This window comes from Peromyscus eremicus, chromosome 6 (genome assembly GCF_949786415.1).
Source record: "Peromyscus eremicus chromosome 6, PerEre_H2_v1, whole genome shotgun sequence".
In the NCBI taxonomy this organism is placed as follows: domain Eukaryota; kingdom Metazoa; phylum Chordata; class Mammalia; order Rodentia; family Cricetidae; genus Peromyscus; species Peromyscus eremicus.
In genome coordinates this window covers 37,217,767-37,238,302 of record NC_081421.1, presented here as the reverse complement: position 1 = coordinate 37,238,302, position 20,536 = coordinate 37,217,767, and the positions used below count along the sequence as shown (strand labels likewise).

General features: G+C 38.7%; 1 protein-coding gene across 10 annotated transcripts in view; it reads right to left on the bottom strand.

Moving 5' to 3' along the window:
* Mbnl1 (muscleblind like splicing regulator 1) overlaps positions 1-20,536 on the bottom strand; it is a 146,803-nt gene that overhangs the window by 17,205 nt on the left and 109,062 nt on the right. For all 10 annotated transcript variants that reach the window (XM_059265400.1, XM_059265405.1, XM_059265402.1 and 7 more), the window contains 3 exons: positions 16,255-16,425; positions 7,229-7,429; positions 191-448 (listed from right to left, as the gene is read on the bottom strand). In XM_059265400.1, coding sequence (XP_059121383.1) covers positions 191-448; positions 7,229-7,429; positions 16,255-16,425 — 630 coding nt within the window. The remainder of the gene's footprint in view (positions 1-190; positions 449-7,228; positions 7,430-16,254; positions 16,426-20,536) is intronic.

Genomic DNA, 20,536 nt, shown 5'->3' with positions numbered 1-20,536 from the left:
ATCTGAACCATCTGAGGAGTTACCCTCCCTTCTGTAAATGGGAGCTTCTTTATGTATTGTGTGGGATACCTGAACAAACATATCTTCAGCAAAACATAAAGAAGAGGTTAATAGATGAAGAGCTTGTAGTAGACACATTGTTCACTTCTTCTGGACTGCTGACAGGAAGGGCACTGCTGTCTCTACTCACCATGGCAGCTGCAGTGGCTGCAGCCTGTGCTGCTGCAGCCTGGTTGACCTGGTATTGGGCAGCCTTGATCTTGGCTTGCAGGTGTGCAGGAGGGTGAAAGTATTTGCACTTTTCCCGAGAGCATCTCCCTTTGATGTAATCCATGCAGACAGTGACTGTGTTGTCATTGGTGTCAATCATTGTGCTGTCAGCAGGATGAGCAAACCGACAATCATTTTCTCCTCGGTTGCAGTTGCCTCGTTGGTACTCTCGACACACCTACGAGGTCATTAAATGAACGGGATTCAGTCAACGTGAGCAAGCAGGTCCCTTCTGAAGACAGTAATTCAACTATCCAAACTGGTGAGCAAGGGTGGATATGGAAGAGAATGGCAAACTAGAGCAACACAGCAGCATAATTTGGCGGTGCTTAGTGTGCATATATAGCATGTTTCTAGTGAAATGTCCTTGATAAAGAAAAGATGTTCATGATGAATGGAAAGCATACAATAAAACACCTATTCAAGTACTGTGTCGGTGTACTAATGAATTACCAAGGGGAAAAATACGGACTTTATAGTGAAGAAAGCCAGCAGATACCACTTGCACCAAGTGAACACATGAATATTCAGAAAGAATGAGACATAGGAACACTACTCTCTATTAATGTGACAACCCCCCTGCCCGCCAAAAAACCCCCACATCACACATGCCGTTTGTAATCACTGCTAATTGTTATTCCTGAGGAAATACTAGATACACTGAATGGGAAGCATTTTGTAAAATAACTAAATATTCTTTCAAAGTGTCAAGACCATTGAGATAAGAAAGATATTCTCATGGACTGGACATCATGGAGCCAGAAAAAGGATGCTGGTGGGACGGTTGCTTACATCTGACACAGGAGCTGATGAGATGCTACCCAACCTGACAACCTGAGCTTGATCGCTGGAACCCACATGGTTCAAGGAGAGAACTGACTCCTGAAAACTGTCCTTTGATCTCAACATATACTCTGTGGCATGCAAGTGACCAGACACATATACAAATAAATAAATAATGTAATTGAAAATTTAAATTAAATCTGATTCAGATCTACAGATTACTTAACCCATAGTAAATCAAAGTTAAATTATTAGATTTATAAGTGGTACTGAAGTTATTTAAGATGTTAACATTTAGTTTAGTGAATGTCAGGCAAGAACTTTTGGTTATGTACTTGTAACTTTTGGTTAAATAGAAATTAGTGCTCAGTGAAAAACACAAAACATTCTAAGCTGAGAGCATTTCCACCAACATGTTTCCAGGAGTGACTTTTGAGCAGTTGACATTCACTTGGCAGCTATATAAAGAAGGTGGAGAAAGACTCACTGTGTTACTGTCTACTTGCTTTCTACCTGTTAATTTCGGCGTGGGGGTCCTGGGGAAGAGGGAAAATGGCTTCTTTCTCATTCATTTGCTCTTTGAATCTTATTACTGAAGTTTCCAAGTCTCCCTTTGGGAGTTTGATCTTTTGACCACCAGAGGGCCATCTAAAACACTGAATGACTTGACTTTATTACTTGTGTGTGCTAGCTTCCAACCTCCTCAACTGTTTACAGCGCACACTTCAAAGACACAGTTTTTATACTTCAAGGATGCCCCCTCCCCCAACCGGGCAAATGTAGACACTGGACACTGTTTTGTAGTTAAGCAAGAAGGAGATGCTATGATTTTAAAGGTACTAATAAAAATGACTACATTTAAACCCTGGCCCTACTATGGCAATATCCTATTATGGGGGAAAGCGGTTCATACTAAGAACTTGGGTTTGGCTACATATTAAAAAGCATGTGGCTACTGGGCAACTCTCAGCTAGTAAGACTAGCTGTATGCCACAGCACAGCAACAACCTGGCTCCACCATTCTCGTTTATTCATTTTTTAAGTATATTGAATAACTAAGGATACAGATGATTTAGAAAGTTACAAAAGGTTGTTCTTATTAATATATTCACCTTCTTGAACAGAACAAATAAAACTCAAGTGTAATTACGAGTTCACAATCTAGAAAGCAAATGTGGACAAGCTATGTTCAGGACAATCCCTTCTCTAGCTGAGTACAAAAAGAAGTGATGGGGCCTTCGGAACCCAGGTTCCTGGAGCCTGCTAAAAAACGACAAGCTTATTATCACAGGAGCCAGGAAAACAGATACCCCGCAAGACATACATAACAACATAGTGAGCATACCTGCCCATAAAATACATATTCTGTTTTATGTTTCTAACATTGCGTTATAAACAGAAAGGTCACTTCTGTGCTTAAGCCAGTTTGTCAATATGGCTTCACCCAAGAGGAAGCTGAGACTGGTCGCCACATGCTCTCTCCAGTCAGTTCTCAGTAACTCTAACCTAAGTCTGCCTAAGAGAGTACCAAAAGCAAGTTTTCACTCTTGCCACATTGGCAGGAAGACCTAAAACCTCAAGGGATGCATTTGTCAGCTCCCTTTGTGCATGTATGGTTTCGATAGGTTAAAGATGGCTTGACTACCATGCACACTTCATTCTTTTGTGGAATGCAAGGAGGGAGGGTCCTACAAATGCTTAATCAGAGGTGATAACGAGGCATCAATAAAGCTTTCAAGAAAATTTTAAAGGTTTTAAATTCAATTGTTCTTTTTTGCTGTATTTTTGACTTTCAGGTTTTTTTTTTTCTTTCCCCAGTTCTTTTGTCCTGATTTGGGGGGGGGGGGCTGGAGAAACATACACACTGCTACCCTCACATTCGTTTACATTTTAGGGAAATAGTGAAGGAAAAACCTCATGAAAGTTTGACTGCTGAGAGACTACAGGGAAGGTTTGGCAGATAGATGGACTCTGGAATGTTGGGCACCAAATGAAGCCAACTTGAAAACACATTTTCTCCTAACAGTCACCACCAGTAAAATGGGGTCTACTCGCTGACTGCTGAATGTGGGTTTGCTTTCTTCCTTTTTCTGAAAATTTGAGAAAACGTCAGACTAGGTTTACCAACCCAATTAAAACAAAACTTTTAGATGTAATTTATATTAGTAAAATAAAATTGACAAAATTCTCAACATATTTAATCTCATAATTCAAAACAAGATGAGAACTTACAAAATTTACCAGCAAATTTACAGCAGAGATGACAAAATTAAATAAAAAATATCCAAGCCATATCCTGACTCCATTTTCCTCTTGAGCAGTTTTCTGTTTGCACACATTTTATATGACTATGATCACGATTTAGCTACAACTTGGTTACCTTTTTCAGAAAACAATGCCTTACTAGTATCAACATTTTCATTTTTCTACACAAGCTCCAAGTCATCATTTCTGATTGCATCACAGATATCAAATACTGCAACAGACTATGAGTGACTCTTAAGTAGATAATATAGATTACTTCCATTGTTTTCATATTACAAACACTTTTGCAAAGGAAATACAACAATAGGCATTTTGGATAATATTCTAATGTGAATATGTAGAAAAGAAATTTGTGGGTCAAAAATTTTGGGTATTTCCTGTAGTTTGATAAATGTTTTTCAAACCTAAATTAAAATGATGATATATACTAAGCCATACACAAAAAACTGACTCAGTCAAACCAAACACTGAATTTCTTACTCTGTGAACATCAAAACAGAGCTGATATCAGATGCCAGGCTGGTGTCTATAGTGTAACAGGAAATGGAGAAAAAGATGCTTTTAGCAGGAAATGCAACACCTCAACTGTAATCTTCACCAACAACATTCTAAAGCCTATTTCTAACAAAACTTTGGTAGGGTAATTGTAAACATTAATCGTTAATAGAGGAAAAACAGTCAGAAAAAAAAAAAAAAGAAATGTCGTACTTAGTCTTTGAATCATGCAGCCACTGAGGTGTGCCTGGTTACTACTGTGTGGTATGAACTACTTTAATAACTGTCACTGTGTCTAAAATCCTTCAGTATGCTGCGAGCAATGCTCACTGTAACTTAGCAGTCTACAAAAATACGTGCATTAGAAGAAGTACATTTTCAGTTCAGAGTAACAAACAACACTTGAAGAAGTTGTGAAAAGTTGGGAGTTATATGGCAAGTGCTCTGAAGACTATTTGCATTGACAATCACTTGTCTGATAAGTGAAAAAATTCCTGAGACCTACTACCGAACCAGTATGTATATATGGATGAGGCTGCCACATATAAACTACCACCCCAAGTGATCCTAGTCCTAGGTAAGTCAGTAAACAAACCCTGCACCATGTCTAAAAGTACAAGCAAGACAACACATTTTCTAATCGGAATGGCAAAAACCTAAACGTATCCCCAAAGGTATGTCAACAAATGTTTAAACTTTTCCTCAAAACTGTTATGTCTTTCTGTGACTAGTTAATTCACTAGCAGGTGAATGGGTTGACATTTAAAGTTACAGGGTAGAAGTTACATGAGCAGTACTATTCTTAGGAGGGCCCTTTCTTGCCCTTGGTAACAGACAGCAAGTAAAAGGTTTCACAGATATTCACAACACCTTTAACTTGAAGGACATGCAGTATAGTTCTCCACTGGATATGGGAGCATACACGCATCCATGGATCCATTTTGTACCATGAAAGCTTACTATGACTCTTTAGAATAAGTCAATGATTTCCATTATTATTAATGTTTTGTAATGAAGCATAGGCATAACCTTAAATTAAGTCTTAGCCATTTCTAATACCTGTACACACTGTAATAATTTCTTAAAATACTCTTTAAGCATTAAAGTGATGCTTAGGAATTACAGAAAGGCTCCCATGGCCACAAAGCAGAATTTTAGGAGCATCTTTTTGGTGACTAATAGATTGGCCTCCCTTTAAGAGAAAACCACAGTCTGAGCTTTATAGTACAGAACATATAATCTTCATAAAAATATCCAACAAAGAATGGATGAGCATAATGATACAGATGCTATGCATTTATGATGTGCACATAATATACATATGTGTGCATATATGTGTGTACATATGTGCAATGTGTGTAATAAATGTTTCAATACTTCTTATAGTTGCTGTTGAAAGCCAAAGAATGATTTAAATGTCCTGTGACATTAAAGATAAAACAGTGCAATCCTCAAATTTTATATATAAGCGACATAGAGCCAATGTGACAAACCAAGTTTATGTAGTTAACCAACATATAAGCAGTGACCAATGGCTCCCTATTTTCCAACTTCAGACCTTTGTATCCCATTTGGTACTGTCAACACTAGTATTTCTAAGTGATATATACAAACCAGAAGCATTTTAAATCTCTTTATTGTGTGACAATTATAGACAAGGAGGAAAAGATATAGCAAGAAGAACCAAGCCAAGATCCTAATGTTTTAGACTAATTTTACCTCAGAAGAAAAAAAAATTCAAAAAGTATTTTAGGCTAGAACATGACTTTAATCTCTAAATAATCATAGGTGTCAACCATGAGGAAAGAATTGCGAGCACTCCTTCCATGTCCTTCTCCCTCCAGCATGCCAGCACTGGAGGTGTTGGGGTGCTCTGGAATCACAAGGCAGAGCAGAGAGAGGCACATGCATGTTTCCCACGGCAGGCCCTGTGACTGTGACAATGACTCAGATCTGTCAACAGAAGGGAGGGCATGCCCACTGCTACAACACAGGAGGAAAGATTGTTCTAGCAGTCGCAAAGGTAATGACAAAACACATGAGCAGCTCTTCATGGAAAGGAAAACACAATCGCAGAACACAACTGTAGAAAAACTACCGAAAATTTTGAGGGAGTAAAGAGAATTTTGACAATGTAGCTCAGTTTTTTTAAGTCCATTCTTTCAATGTTTTGAGTATTATTACCTATGAATAATTAATATACTGACATTCCTCTCAGAAGATTTGAGTTCCATTAGTCAATTAACAATCATGCATTAAGACTCTTTTATGAAGACCAGGGGAATAAAACTCATCCAAATGCTGTCCTATTTCACTTGCAGACAGCATTCATTAGAGAACAACTACGCTTGTGTAATGAGAAGCCAAACACCAGAGTGTATCTCTATGGCAAGGACAGGTTACGTCACATCCCTTTCCTACTCCGACTTCCCTATAAAACAACAGTAATGACAGTGTCTTCCCATCAGGTTGTTCTAAGGGTAGACGGAGTGTGTCTGAGGGGAACATCCTGCCAAAAATGCTGTAATTTGATATTTTTCCTAATACATCCAATAAAATTTATTGAATAAATAAGATATTAGCACTTATTATATTTCTGATAACTTGACAAGCTATTAGACTCAGCTGTCTTCACATACAACCCTACTTTGCTGCTTATTCCTTAATTAGTCCACACAGGACGTCTCAGCCCAGAGTCCATTTTCCTACACAGACTCTTTATCAAGTCTGCTAATTCATGCCATGCTGAAATTCTGAACAACAATTTCAAATTAGGATGTGTAACGTTAATTTCCTTTTCAGTCAGCAACATTAAAGCCTGAGCATTTGCTCATCTTCTACCCCATGACTAAAACAGTGAAGTGACATTCTAAGAAAAAATGCTTTTATAAGGGCACACTTCATAAAACAGCCTCATTGTCTCAATGGAAGTACTCCAGAGCTTATGAGAACATCTGTAGTGAGTTTTGGAATGTTTCATGTACAGTAGCCAATGTGTTCCATGTCTATGAGAGCCCTAGGGCATCAATCATTTGTTATTTTTGATTGCTACAATACCACAATGATAAACATTCAAGAAGCAACTCTTCCGTGCCAAACAATTTTTTTTTTTATAATTCTTTGAGGTATGTGTATTAGCACCATGTGAAAGATTTTAAGGAAACTGAAGCATAGTGAAGTAATAGGCACCCCATCCCAGTTCCAAGCCTTCACCTAGTAGCCTAAACATGGATGTTGTTGTAGCTTTTATAACCATTACATTAATCAAAACAGCATAACTATTCTAACAAAATGCTACAAATACTAAAAAAAAAAAAAAAAAAAAAATCATTGCTTTCAGCTTTTAAAGTCATTCAGGCCATAAACACTTGAAGAACTGTAATGGAAACTATGAAGATCCAATTCTTGGTCTTACCTCGAGTCTGTCTGTCCGCATTAACTTCTGTGCAGCAGCTGCAGCAGCTGCTGGCACTGGAACTCCAGGATTCCCCGTGACCAACATTGGTGCAGTAGGCAAGATTTCTGCTGGAACCAGGCTTGGGGAAACAGGCCCCAGGTAGGGATTAAAGGCTGCTGATGCATTGGTGGCTAAGCTTGGTGCAACTGAAAACATTGGCTGAAAATTAAAACAGAAAGCAAAATTTAATTGCAGACCTCAATTCCAAATTGATACCCTACTTTACACAACTATCATTTATTCTTCATCTGTGATTCATTCTTCCTTCCTTCATTTCTATTTAATTCTGATTTTAATTTAGTCTAAAAGGCTTTAGTAAAGAGACATTTGCTAGGTCATTGTTTCTCCTAAAATCTAGAAGGCAAACCTCCAAAGGGTTTCAGAAGCTTTGCATCTAAAATATTTGGGGTTTTGTCCTGAATATCTCAGTGCAGACACTTGTTTGTGGTCACCCAGTCTCCACTTTTGTGGTAGCTCAAGGCTAGAAACTTCTCTGAGATATACATTTTGTAGCTGCCGTGTCAGATACACTTGAAAGGTCTGTTGACAAGTGTTAACTGGATACAAGGGTCCTATCATCTGGAGCAGGCACAGAAGTCCCAGGGGATCACTGAGTCCCCTAGTCAGCACACAGTTAGCAAGTCTTGTGGGCTGTGAGAGGCAAAGATTACACTGTCTTCTGAGTGTAGAGGAGATAGCATTTGGCCTAGTCACTGGATGTGGGTTTCTCAGAAGAGATGGTCAATGTTCTGTGAGCTCATCACATCCTTGTGAGGCATTCAGCAGTAGAATAAGCCTCACTAGAAAGAGAAAAGTCTAGAATGTGAAGACTGAAACAGAACACTTCCCAGGAAATGCCACAGAATTATTCAAGAATTACACCTGGCAGCAGAGGATGGGCTGTCATCAGATAGGATTTATGATGGAAATACTTTGATAGATGAGACTTATGTTACTTTTTGATATGCAAATATGAATGCCACAAACTAGATCTGATCCTTCTGAATAGTCTGCCGAAATCTATTTTAACAGTTTGTCCAGGTAACAAGATACAATTTACAATTTTACTGATTATGGATTTTCGAAAATTTAAAGTTTTAAAATTTAATGCTTTGTGTAAAAATTCTGTGTGTGTGTGTGTGTGTGTGTCTGTCTGCATGTATGTATATGTATGTCTCTAAGTCTTTCTTTCCCTCTCTCGTGGAAAAATGGTACTCATACTTAAAGGCAATTTTTAACATTTTAGTTTCTTTTTCTGGTGGTAAGAAATAGGTCCATGGAAGTTTTATACTAAGATGGTATTAGATTAAAGTGCTGCCAATTCTCTCTGATAAGAAGTTAGAAGATGCCAGAGTATGGGAAAGATTCAAGAAAGCTTTGCAATAAAACTTTATGCAAAGTAAGATATACACTACAAAAGTTATTACTATATAATGAAATTAAACAAATTACAAAATAAAATATGTCATTTCCATAATCTCTCTATGACATTGTACATGCAGAGGGATAAAATGATGTTCACTCAGACCCTTCCACACAAAGCAATGGTTCTCAATCTGGGTGACCCTACCTCGGAGGAAACATGTGGCAATATCTGCATTCTTTTGTCACACTAGGGTGGTACTACTGCATTTAATGGAGAAAAGCCAGGGATACTACTAAGTGCAAGTGACATTCTTCCATAAGAAAAGTATTAGGTCCCAAAAGTCTTCTGCATTAAGGTTGAGCATGCATTCTACATGACAACTCTGCATTGCATACACATTTGTGCTAGGCAGAATAGGAAAAATAGAATATTTAATATGTACTTTGGTTCACTGGGAAGAACTTAATACACAGCATAGCTCACACTGGTATTTTCAAGCTAACATAACCTAGTCCTCCAAGCACGTCATTTTGAATACCAAGCTTAGCTACTTTGACAGGTCTATGGCTCTTGAAAGATGAAGTAGACTGAAATAAGACTTTCAACTCCAACCCCTCTAACCTATCCCAGGGCAAAGCAGCTACCCTCAGGAGATAGGAAACTGTTTCATATGTTACACTATTAACAACCAGCATCCATATCTACAACTGGGCCCAGTGGCATCTGTCTCTCAGCAGTTCCTTGAACAGCAGCTGACTTCAGGATGCCTCCTTGTGTACCGGAGGCCAGGCCAGCACCATGCTAAGAGCAGTCCTGCACGGTGATCATACATTACACTTCAACTTCTGTCCACGAATATTGTAGTCAAATCTGTATTGTGTTGCACAAGTCAGACATAGTGCATGGAAACCCATCCAGACCAGTGCCGTAACCAGATAGAAGAATTACTGGAAATTTAGCAGAGTTCTAAAAGACTGGGAGCTAGTTAATATCCATCCTCTTTGCATTCCATTGCTGTGAGTTAAAACAGGTTTCCAGAAAGCCCATTTACTACCTCCTTCAGAAAGTTACTGAAATGACTATGTCACTGTACACTACAATAATTACTTTAAGGCAAAGGTTGAATTCATAAAGTCATTCAGATGAAGAAATGTATTCTGACTGGACAAAATAATGACAGGAAGCCAATAAAACTCAGCTTTGTTAAATGTCATCAAATACAATACAGTGAAAACCAATATATGGATAAAATATAGATGTTACACATTATGAGCACCTTGTGCTGGGGGTTGTTTACTGTTAGCCACTAACCCTTAGGAATTTCGCTCTTGTGATGACGGCCACTCCTGCATTTCCAGAGCTGTCCTGCAGAGGGCTCATAAGATCTCAAAGATGGGAACTGATACACTGATATTTAAAGTAGCCCTTATTTTCTCTGAAGTACTGATTGGATAATGTCTAACTATGTAACTGGCATAATTGGTACTGAATACATCCTTGTAACAATGACTTATAGATATATTTGTTCCAAGAAGGCATAAAGGAGGGTGGTTTATGATTGCCTTTTTCCAGGACATTTTCCAGTAAGATAAACAAACTGCACATTTACTAATTGTGGGGCTGTTTATTTATCACTTGTTTTGTTTTAAATGAGACATTCTGCTTACATTAAGGTAATCAGGCTTCATTATAACTGAATACATTATTCAATTTCATATTACGATCCTAGTTAACTACACAAACATGATTATTACTAGTAATTCCCTGTCAGTGGCCTGCCAGCACTGTGATAAGTACTTTACTTACGTTATATTTAATTTTCTAATATAAAGCTTTTCTTCCTTTGAACTTTCTTTTGTGGGTTTGGGAGTGTAGGAAGATATCTTTTAGTTCCTTTCTAAGTCCCCATAACACAGAACTATGCCTGGCCTACAGTAGGCATTCAATGAACGAACTGCCACTTTTTTGAGGGATATAACTATGTCTATTTTCTAAATAAGATATTCACAAATATTATGTGTCCATCATTTATAAATGAGTGAATGGAAGGTCAGAGATTGAACACATTTGAGTCTGATTCCAATCTTGTTTGAAAGCTGGTCCTCACATAACAATCAAGTGAGAATTATAATTACCTGGAAGACTTTTAAGCTGTGGTTTTCTAGGCCATGCCTCTTTGAATTCCCAATAAAGGTATCTAGGTAGCAGTATTTTTTGAAAGCTTCTAGGTGATACCATTCCCAGGCATTTAAAGACATAGGTTCCCTTCCTGATTGGACACAAAGTTTTTAAGGAGTCCAGTTCCTTTCTGGTTCTCGTTTGACGAATGTGGGTTTCAGGCAACACTGACTGCTCCCAGCCCACCTGTCTAACTCCTAGATAGGCTTCAGGAGCCAGAATTCTACCTCTATGTTTCCCCAGGGGATCCACACCACAACCCTCTGTCTCATAAACCCCACCCTCACTGGAAGGTAACACTGACTCCTTAAGCCACCTGTGTTTCCTCTGCTCCCACCAAGCTGCAGGTTCCCAAGGAGCAGTGACTTTGTACCTGCAACTCTGTATCCATCCGGCAACTGGCACTGTGCCCACCTCTGTGACTATTGCACAACATATCCATCACAGATTTGCTAACTGCTTTTCTTTGTCAGAGAAAGTAGCAAATACATGATATATTTTCTAGCATAGCTATCTGGATACTAAAGAGATTTAATTATATATTCCTTTCCACCTCAGAGTTTAGCTGTTACTTTTTAATGACTATTTAAAAGTTTAATTTTTTTGTTTCCTAATTTTATATTAAACATTACATCTTAAGTATTATAATTACTATTCTGTAATACTGCAAACAACACGGGGTTGTTTATTTTAAAACATTGAAATAGTATTTCTTTTTATAAAATGGAAGGGTTATAATGCAAAATTTATTATTGCGAGATTTATGGAACAGAAATTTTACAAGTCAGATTTTCCTAGAATGTTTGCATGTGTACATGTGCATGCTTAGTAGAATGAGTGCATGTGCACATGTGTATCCTTAGTAGAATGTGTGCATGTATACCTGTGCATGCTTAGTATAATGTGTGCATGTGTACATGTGCATGCTTAGTATAACGTGTGTATGTGTACATGTGTATGCTTCAGTCAAATTTGCAAGCAAAACAAAAGCTTTGCTTGTGAAAAACAAAGCTCTGTTACAATAGTTCCAGGACATCCTGAGTGTGGGCAGCTGTTTCCAGGTAAGCACCATTTTGTAACCAGAGACAGAACTAGTCTAGGTGAGCAATTGTTTTGCATACAGACAACACTCAAAGCTAACAGGAATTATCCCCATAAATTCACATGCAAGTCTTTGTCTAAGAATGTAGCATGTGACTTGAATAAAGCAAAGGCTGTTGTGGACTCTGTTGAGGGCTCTGTTGTGGACTCTGCTCCCAGCCTGGCCTGTGAATGGGAAGAGTAAGGAGTGCTTGCCTTACTCTGCCTCACTGTACCCTTTGGTCCAGTTTTACTGAAACAAACATTTAAACAGTGAAGTCTCACTTGAGACTCTCTCAGGAAAAAGGTTTCAAAGGAACACAGGTCTGTTGTTAGAGTTCAGGTCCTGATCTCAGGCTGCTTAAGAATTTACAGACTCACTGGTGTGTGGCAGGACAGATGAACGAGTCAATGTGACTGATGTAGAAACATCTTTTCTAGAGACACTATAGGCTCCATCTACTGTCATGAGATGGATAACCAAGACAGTAAAGCAAAGAAAGTACTGGTGATTTCGAGGTGTTCCTGGAAGTGTGACAACAGATGTCTTCAAAGCATTCTGCACCCCACTGCCAAGAAACACTGGGAACACGAAAGGGTGGCAAAGGCAAGGGGACAAGGGAATCACTGCAACTGGAGACAAGACCTGAATCTGAGAACTCTGGATTGCTCACACACACATCAGATCCACTGACTCTCTACACAGGCTATGTGTCCCAAGGTGCCTGAGGAACACCTGCTCCTGAAACTCTGGATAGTTCCTGCTAACCCAGGTCCCAAGTAAAGCAGATGCAGGAGCATTAATGGAACTCCTGAGCTCATGTTCAATTCTTGGTACCCACTGATTACACAGATCTCTTTGCAATGCAGAGAGCCTGGAGGAAAAGCTCTCTAAGAATGTAATTCTGGAGCCTAAAGACATATCAGGTGCCTCCAGGTTGTCACCCAGAGGATACATTTCAGCATCAGTTAGACTGTATGCCAATTTCTCATTAGATCACAGCTGCCAGCTATGACGTGGCACTTATGAAAGAACATAGTTTTCTTTTAAACTAATGCTATAATCTCATTTATTTTTAAAGATCATAGATGATAAACAAATAAAAATGATGATTTATATTTTTATTAAGAATTGTAATGCCAAGTAGAGTTAATGCCAAAAAAATCTATAATTCATTGTGTGAACTTTCAAGGAATTAGACATACATAGAATTCCATTTCTTACATCCAACTCCCTTTTTTACTAGTCCTGTGAAATGGGAATGATGTTTTTACCATTATAAAGACTTTCTAGATAATATATTTAATGTTTTATCTCCATATTGAAGATCAAAGAGCTTAAACAGTCAGCCAAAGATCCAGAGTAGCAAGATAGTCTGTTCATTATATGCTTTTACCACATGAGCGCTGCATCAGCAAGGCTTGGTTGAAATCTTGACTTTGCCAACTGACTAGCTGTGTGTGCAGCATGAGCTGCATAGGCAACCTCTCTGAACATCTGGGCCTTCATCTCTAAACCTGAGATAATGTTACCTACCTCACAGGAAAGTTGTGAGAAAAGTATATACAGAAGTACTAAGTACACTAGATGCCCTCAAGCTATTAATTTGTTTCTAAAATGTTACTTAATTGGTATACTGCATGGCACTCTAATGAAAGCAGGAAAGTCTCCTATAAATTCTTGCATTACCCAAGTTACCAGCACCATGTCATGGTCTGAGGGTAGAGTGGCTGTTGGCCTAACAGTCATCTCACCTGCCTTGGAAGCATGCTGCTGACAAGTGCTGACCACAGCGGCCCATTGGAAGCTGCCATGTCTGGCTTGTACCCTGGCTCTCAGTTATAATTCCTTCTATTTTCGGGTGGAGAAACCACTATGAACCTCTGTCTGAATTACAGATGACTGGGCAACTCCTTCCTTCCTTCCATTTCTGTCAGTTATGGACCTCTCCTACATGAGACACAATCCTGGATACTTCTACGTTTGTTTTCATTCTGTCCCATTCTCTCTCCCCTCGTTGTTCATACTAAGTTTGGAGCTTAACTGGTTGAGCCCCGAGAACTATAATATTGTCATCTATTGATTGCAATCTTTGTCTCTCCTCATAGGCTTCTGAAATCCCAATGCTCCAATGCTCCAATGCTGGGAATCTGCTCACAGAATCTCCACTTTCATACCACTATTGCCTGACCTGTGTGTCCATGTTTTACTATATCCCCAAACGCTGCCATGTGTGTTCAGAGCCACAGTTCTCTACGTTAGTGACAAGGCAGCTTATAGCTCAGTTGTATTCACTATAGGTAGCCCAAATTAAAGTCCCAGAAAGCAGTTGGTTATGACTATCCCATTTATTTCTGTATCATTATCCTCATCAAAACAAGGCTGACTACAAAGAGGATCAAAAAGTCTCAGGTGGGGTTGTAAAGGCAAATTTCCTGGATTACAGCCTTCTCTACAGTCATTATAGTAAGAATGCTTTAGGTTTGAATAATTAAAATAATTTCAATACTTATTATAAAAACATCATCCTAAATAGAGACTTTTCAACTATGGTTTCACAATACCTTTGCAGAGGGTAATTCCCACTGAAATATAATGATGTGAGGGGAAAATTAACATAAAGCCTGTGCTCATAACTAATACAGATAATTACTTTATCTAAGCAGAAAATTTTCTAACAAAAGTATCAGAAATCTAAGTACTGATGGTTTCAGAAATCTATGATTTAGTGACTATGTAAAACACATATGCCACTAGCATTTCAAAAAGAATAAAAGTCTTTGTCAGTTTGTCCCAGAGCTAAGTATAGATGACCTTGGATCAGCCTTGGAAGTAGGACTTAAGGACAAGGTCAGGAGATGGCCCAAGACATCATAGAGAGCATCTCAGGGCCATGGTGGGGAGTGTCCTCTTCCATCCCAGACCTACACTTGCCCATCTCAGAAGTGTTCTGGGTCACAGAGAGCACAGAACATCAGTAAGTATGATTTACAAGTTTAAGTGGAAAGAGGACTTCAAATCAAGGAGGAACAACCTTAAACGAGTGGTTAGTAAGTAGAAACTACCTCAGATCTTTGAAACCATACATGAGGGCCAAGTGCAAGAGAGTATTTTTGCCCTGTATTTTCTGGAAGAAAGAATGATTCAACATTTTTAACCAAATGAAAATATTTATGTTATCACGATATACATATAAAAATAGAAGATGCCATAAAAATAAAGATATCACATTTTAACTGAGCCCCCAATAATGTAATAAAATAAAAATCAGATTAAAATGATAGAGAATTAATTATAATATTCTCTCACCTCGACTGTACAGTATTGATAATTGGTATCACTGCCGGTGTAATATGGGGATCCCTCCCACCTCGAATTGCAATCCCCCCCTCTTTTTTGGAATGATTGTTGCATTAAGTTCTAAGAGAGAATAATAATTACATTGAGTTCAGGGATTAAAATGTATTAGAAAAAAATCAGTTAGCACGCATGCTATAATTAACAAACTAGAAAAATGTGTTTTCATGACCTTATAATACATTAATAATACGTTAGTGATAAATTACTGTCAGACATTATTCGGATCACTACAAATTTCAGCGTATGTTAAGTAATTCAGGATTTCTGTACTATAATTAACATTCAAACAAACATTAACTATGGCATAAACAAGATTATTAAAGTCATTTACCACATGCACATCAACAATCTAAACACTTAAAGAGGTATGTGTATCCATAAGCAAGTTACCCCCACACACAGCTAGGAAAATATTAAATATCTGTAATCACTCGTATCTTATCAAATCTAGCTATTTGCAAAGGCCCTTGGAGTTTTGATTAGTTCTCTTCAGATAAGACTTGCAAGCCTGTGGTTATGACTCACCACTGTGAAAAACTGTCTAGGCTTTGTGAATACAAAGTAAGTTCAAGTTAAGTTTTTCACAAAGTCTCCTTTTTGAAAAAGAAAACTACAGGGATTCTCTTCAAGGAGGGAAGAAAGGGAGAAACAGCCTCAAAATCAAAGACTATTATATATACGTCTTGTTTTTAAGTAAAACATCATTATTACCTTTAAAGGTAATACAGAATATATCTTAACTAAACCGATTCTGATGACTATTTTAACAAATATCAGGTTAACACCTGAAACTTAAATGATTCACTTTGAAAAGAGTGTTAGGGGAGGCAATGCTAGACAGTAAATGGTCAAAGTCCTTTGGCACAAAGGTGAGTAACTTCACAGGGTGAAAAGACCAGGCAATCACCACTGCTGGTATGTTCACACACAGTCATCGCTTCAGCACAGGCACAGAGCACTTGGCCACACAAACAGGGAGGGGGCTGAAAGTGTGCTCACCACAGGCTGCAATGGGGCACCAGGCATCATGGCATTGGCTAGCTGCATCTGCTGGGCCAACATGGCCATGTTCTTCTGCTGAATCAAGTTATTTCGTCCATTTATCTCCAACTGTGTTTTTAAGTGTGGGGGCGGATGAAGATATTTGCAGTTCTCCCTGGAGCAACGACCCTAAAAGATAAAAGAAGCAAGCTCCATTGTTAAATAGAATAAAACTAGTATTGTAGAAATAATAAGCGAATAAGCCATCTAAATCTATGAGTTTTTCATAAAATTTATCATTTATACCATTTTTTACACATTAAGAAAAAGTAATGAATTCAAAAACAAATGTATTATCAAAATGAGGATTTAAGACATTTGAAAAGCTCAAAAGCTGCAGGAAGTTCCTTCAATGTAACAATTTCAGTGATATTATTTCCAGTTTAAAAGTTTATAATTACAAAGTAAGTCTAAAGCACAGAGTATCAACTAAAACACCTTGAATGCTGGCCACAACGTCTTCTCCCTTGAAATCATGAAGTCATGGAGCGACTCATGAAAGCTTATCATTGGTATTTTATGTAGACTGAATTCAAACACATGACCTTAGAGGACTCAAAGAACATTGTTTCTTCAGGAAATGCCTCCAAATGGACCCCATAACAAATACAATGAGAATTGCTACTGAGCTTTCAAAAGCCCCATGCATTAGGAATTTTATGGCCGAAAAGAGAACTACCATGTTCTCACAGCAATAGAGATTCAAAGATAATCAAATATGGGTTGAGAAAGGAGCCTTTAACCTTTGAAAGATAATACTGTCCCATGACCCCAAACTATGAAAATAATTGGAGGTGGATATGCTCACCCGGCAAAGAACTGACAATGGAAAAAAAACAGAAACAGAATACATCACAAAAAGCTTAATAACTGTAAGTATGCATTTATCTTGGGGTGATTCATCAGAAGCATTTATACTATGCCATATTGTGGGGAAAATTTTAATCATATTGACTGATACATCTCAACAACTACTTGACAACAACTACAACTAAATTGACAATTCTTTCACCAGTGAATCTATTCAGAGTTGCTTGTTTGTTCATAAGATACCACAAAGATTCATCTGTCCATAACCTTCTTTACCCTTTTGACCTACAAGAAAGTAAATCCTGTTTAACTTTACTTTGCATAAATTAACTGAAAACTGATGCTTATGATAAAACTGCCACAATCATAAGTCAAATGCTCCATTTAGGTTTTTATCCTTTAAGATTTTTTCGGACAAGTCTCTATACTGTGTTAATACAGGACATTGCCTGTGAGTTTAGGACTGTGAGTAGTCTATAGCTGCCTTAGTCTTTCTCAGGTCCAAAGGAAATTCCACTCCCCCAAACTCTGGCCCCTGTTCCCCTCAACCAAAGGAGCCAGTCTTCATTACTGTCAAAAGGGACAAATGGCCATCTGTGCTATCTATCAGCATACCAAAAGGAGTGCTGGCCTCCAGGCTCTCTCATTGCACAACTACCTGTGGCTTTTCTCAGCTCTTCTGACCCCAGGCCCTATCCTAAACTTCTCCAGCCAGTGGGCTTCCCTTCCCCCAGCTTTTTGGTCTAGCATGCTCTTTGCTCTCTTGTCTTCCTCTCTCAGCCTCCTCTTACCCCTCTTTCTTGGTCTCCTTTGCCCACACTCTCTTGGTCTTCCTCTCTCACTCCCCATCCCCATTATGGCCAAGTCCAGTCTGCTGACCATGTTTAATCTACTACTTTCTGGCTCTGCTCTGGACTCTCCCAGATGCCTCTGGCTGGACCCTCCCTTCTATCTATAGTAAAAATCTTCCCCTCAACCATGCCTTGGAGCAGTCACATCTTCAATTTATCCATCTGATGCTCAAACCCTAGATAATAAGTCATCAGCTGGGCAAATGGTCTAAGACACTAAGTTCTTTCATTCTTGAGCTCTTGGTTCAGCACAGCATGCTTAGAAACATATCACTCTTATACAAACAACCTAATGACACACCAAACAAGAAAAATGCAACACTGACTGGAGGTGAAATTTTACATTTTCTGCTACTTATGGCTCTTGATAGGTCCAGAAAATTGAATACAAAAAAGAACTTCTGGTTCTCCATATTCCCACCTCTTATTAATATTATTATTATTATCCCATTATTATTTACTAAAGCTGAACTGAAGTGTAAAAAGAATGGTATGTCCACCCTGATGATTCAGTTGCAGTCAGGTGACTGGTCAGTTTTTTTGGTTCCATAAATAGCACAAACGAAGCTTGGCCTTGAATCAGATGAATACTAACACATTTTCTTTTCCCTTGGTGCTCCTTTTTAGTACCTTCCTTGATCACACATCACCAAGGAACTCTATCTATGAGCTTGGATTGAAATAATGGAAAGGAATTTTATGTGCTGGTCATAAATTCTGCATCAGTACATCCTTTCAAACTTAAAAAAAATATTTATTATGTGCCACAGCATGCTTATAGAGACCAAAGAACAACTTGTGAGAGTCAGTTCTCTCCTTCCATCATATGAGTTCTGGGGATAAAAGAACTCAGGTTGTCAGGCTTGGCCAGGCTTGAAAATAAACACCTATACCTGCTAAGCCATTTTGCTAGTCCGTCATCTTGAAATTTAGAAGCTCAGACACATGGCTTCCTTCCTGTGTTTACTGTAGCTAATCTGGGGTAAAGGCATCACTTGACTACAGTTCTTACCTGTTACGTAGTTTTATTGTCTTGGTCCCTCAATTTCAAAAAGCTGTGGGTATGTTTTAAACAGGACATTCCTGTTCATCCTCTCTGTCCTATGACTTTTCCTGGGGAGACTTGAACAGATGTCTACTCATTCCAGATAGAGAAGTAGCAGAGTAAAGTAAGTATTCACCAAAGTTCAAGTTGGTGAAGCAATGCATTTACTGGGGTTACTTACAGGAGCATGAGTGAGGGTTATTTCTAGTGCCTGTGACCACAAGATGGGTCCAGGTGTGTGTGTGTGTGTGTGTGTGTGTGTGTATAGGTGTGTGTGTGAGAGATGTGTATGTGATGTGTGTGTGTGTATGTGTGTGATATGTATATGTGGTGGGCTTGTCGTGTGTGTGTGTGTGTGTGTGTGTGTGTGTGTGTGTGTGTGTGTACAAGCTCCTGAGCACTACAGTGCCCCTTGTCTTCTTTACCTTATCTCTTGAGTCAATGTCTCTCACTGGATCTGGAGGACACTTTCCAGCTAGACTTGCTGGCCAGGTAGCTGAGGAATTCTCCTTTCCTCCCTCCCTCCCAGCACTGTGACTACAGGTAAGCAAAGCCTTGTCCAGCTTTCCATGCAGTGCTGACGATTCAAACTCATGTCCTCACGCAAGTCCTGCAGGCCCACTGAGCCAAGTTCCCAGCCCATAAAATATACTGGTATTTGGTTTCACAGACACATGTAGTTGTACCTATGTTGTAACTGTACAAAGATGGCTTTAAACAGTGGCTTTGTTACTCGGTTGTGTGACTTCATGGAATTCAGTGAACTCTATGTGGCATGTCTTCTTATCCGAATAACCACAGCAGTCTCTCTGCCGTTGTGATAAGGGAAGCTGAGGAGAGCTCAGGACGGCTTTCTACACGATAACTGGCAGAGTGGACCATCAATAACTGAATACTGTCCTCTCTTTCCTTAAAAATTTCAAGTAAGAACAAAATGGCTCACTTAGCACTGCATCTTTAAAAAGAACTAAAAATAATACAGGCTCTCTGGGAGAGCAGTCAGTGCTCTTAACCACTGAGCCACCTCTCTAGGCCCTCAGAATGAATAAAATCTTTCTTAATAAAGAAAAAGTAAAGAAGAAAACAAAAACAGGCACCGAACCCAGTGACAATGCATGCCAATCGTCAACAACGAAGCGCCTGCGCCTCCCTTAACCATCGCCCGCAAAGAAAGAAATCCACTCGAATCCATCTGGTCCTGGGGGGCTTTGTGTCTCCATTTGGTGATTCCAGTGCAGTCTTATTTTCAGATCACCGCTCAACTGAATGAAACCATCAAACTCACAAGTTCTGACATTACAATTCATTCATTCTGAACTTAAGGATAAGCTCCTTCAGCTTTAAAAACTACAATCAACTTTGTGACCAAAAGAAGGGAGATTTCATGTTTCTTCTTTTAATCCTCAACCTTACAACTCAAGAAAACACATTTAAAAATCATTGTAGGGGTGTGTAAATGTCGTGAATTCACCAAGTATACGGATGTGATTCATGACGCGAGTACATGGAGAGAAGATGTAGAACATGGTGAGTG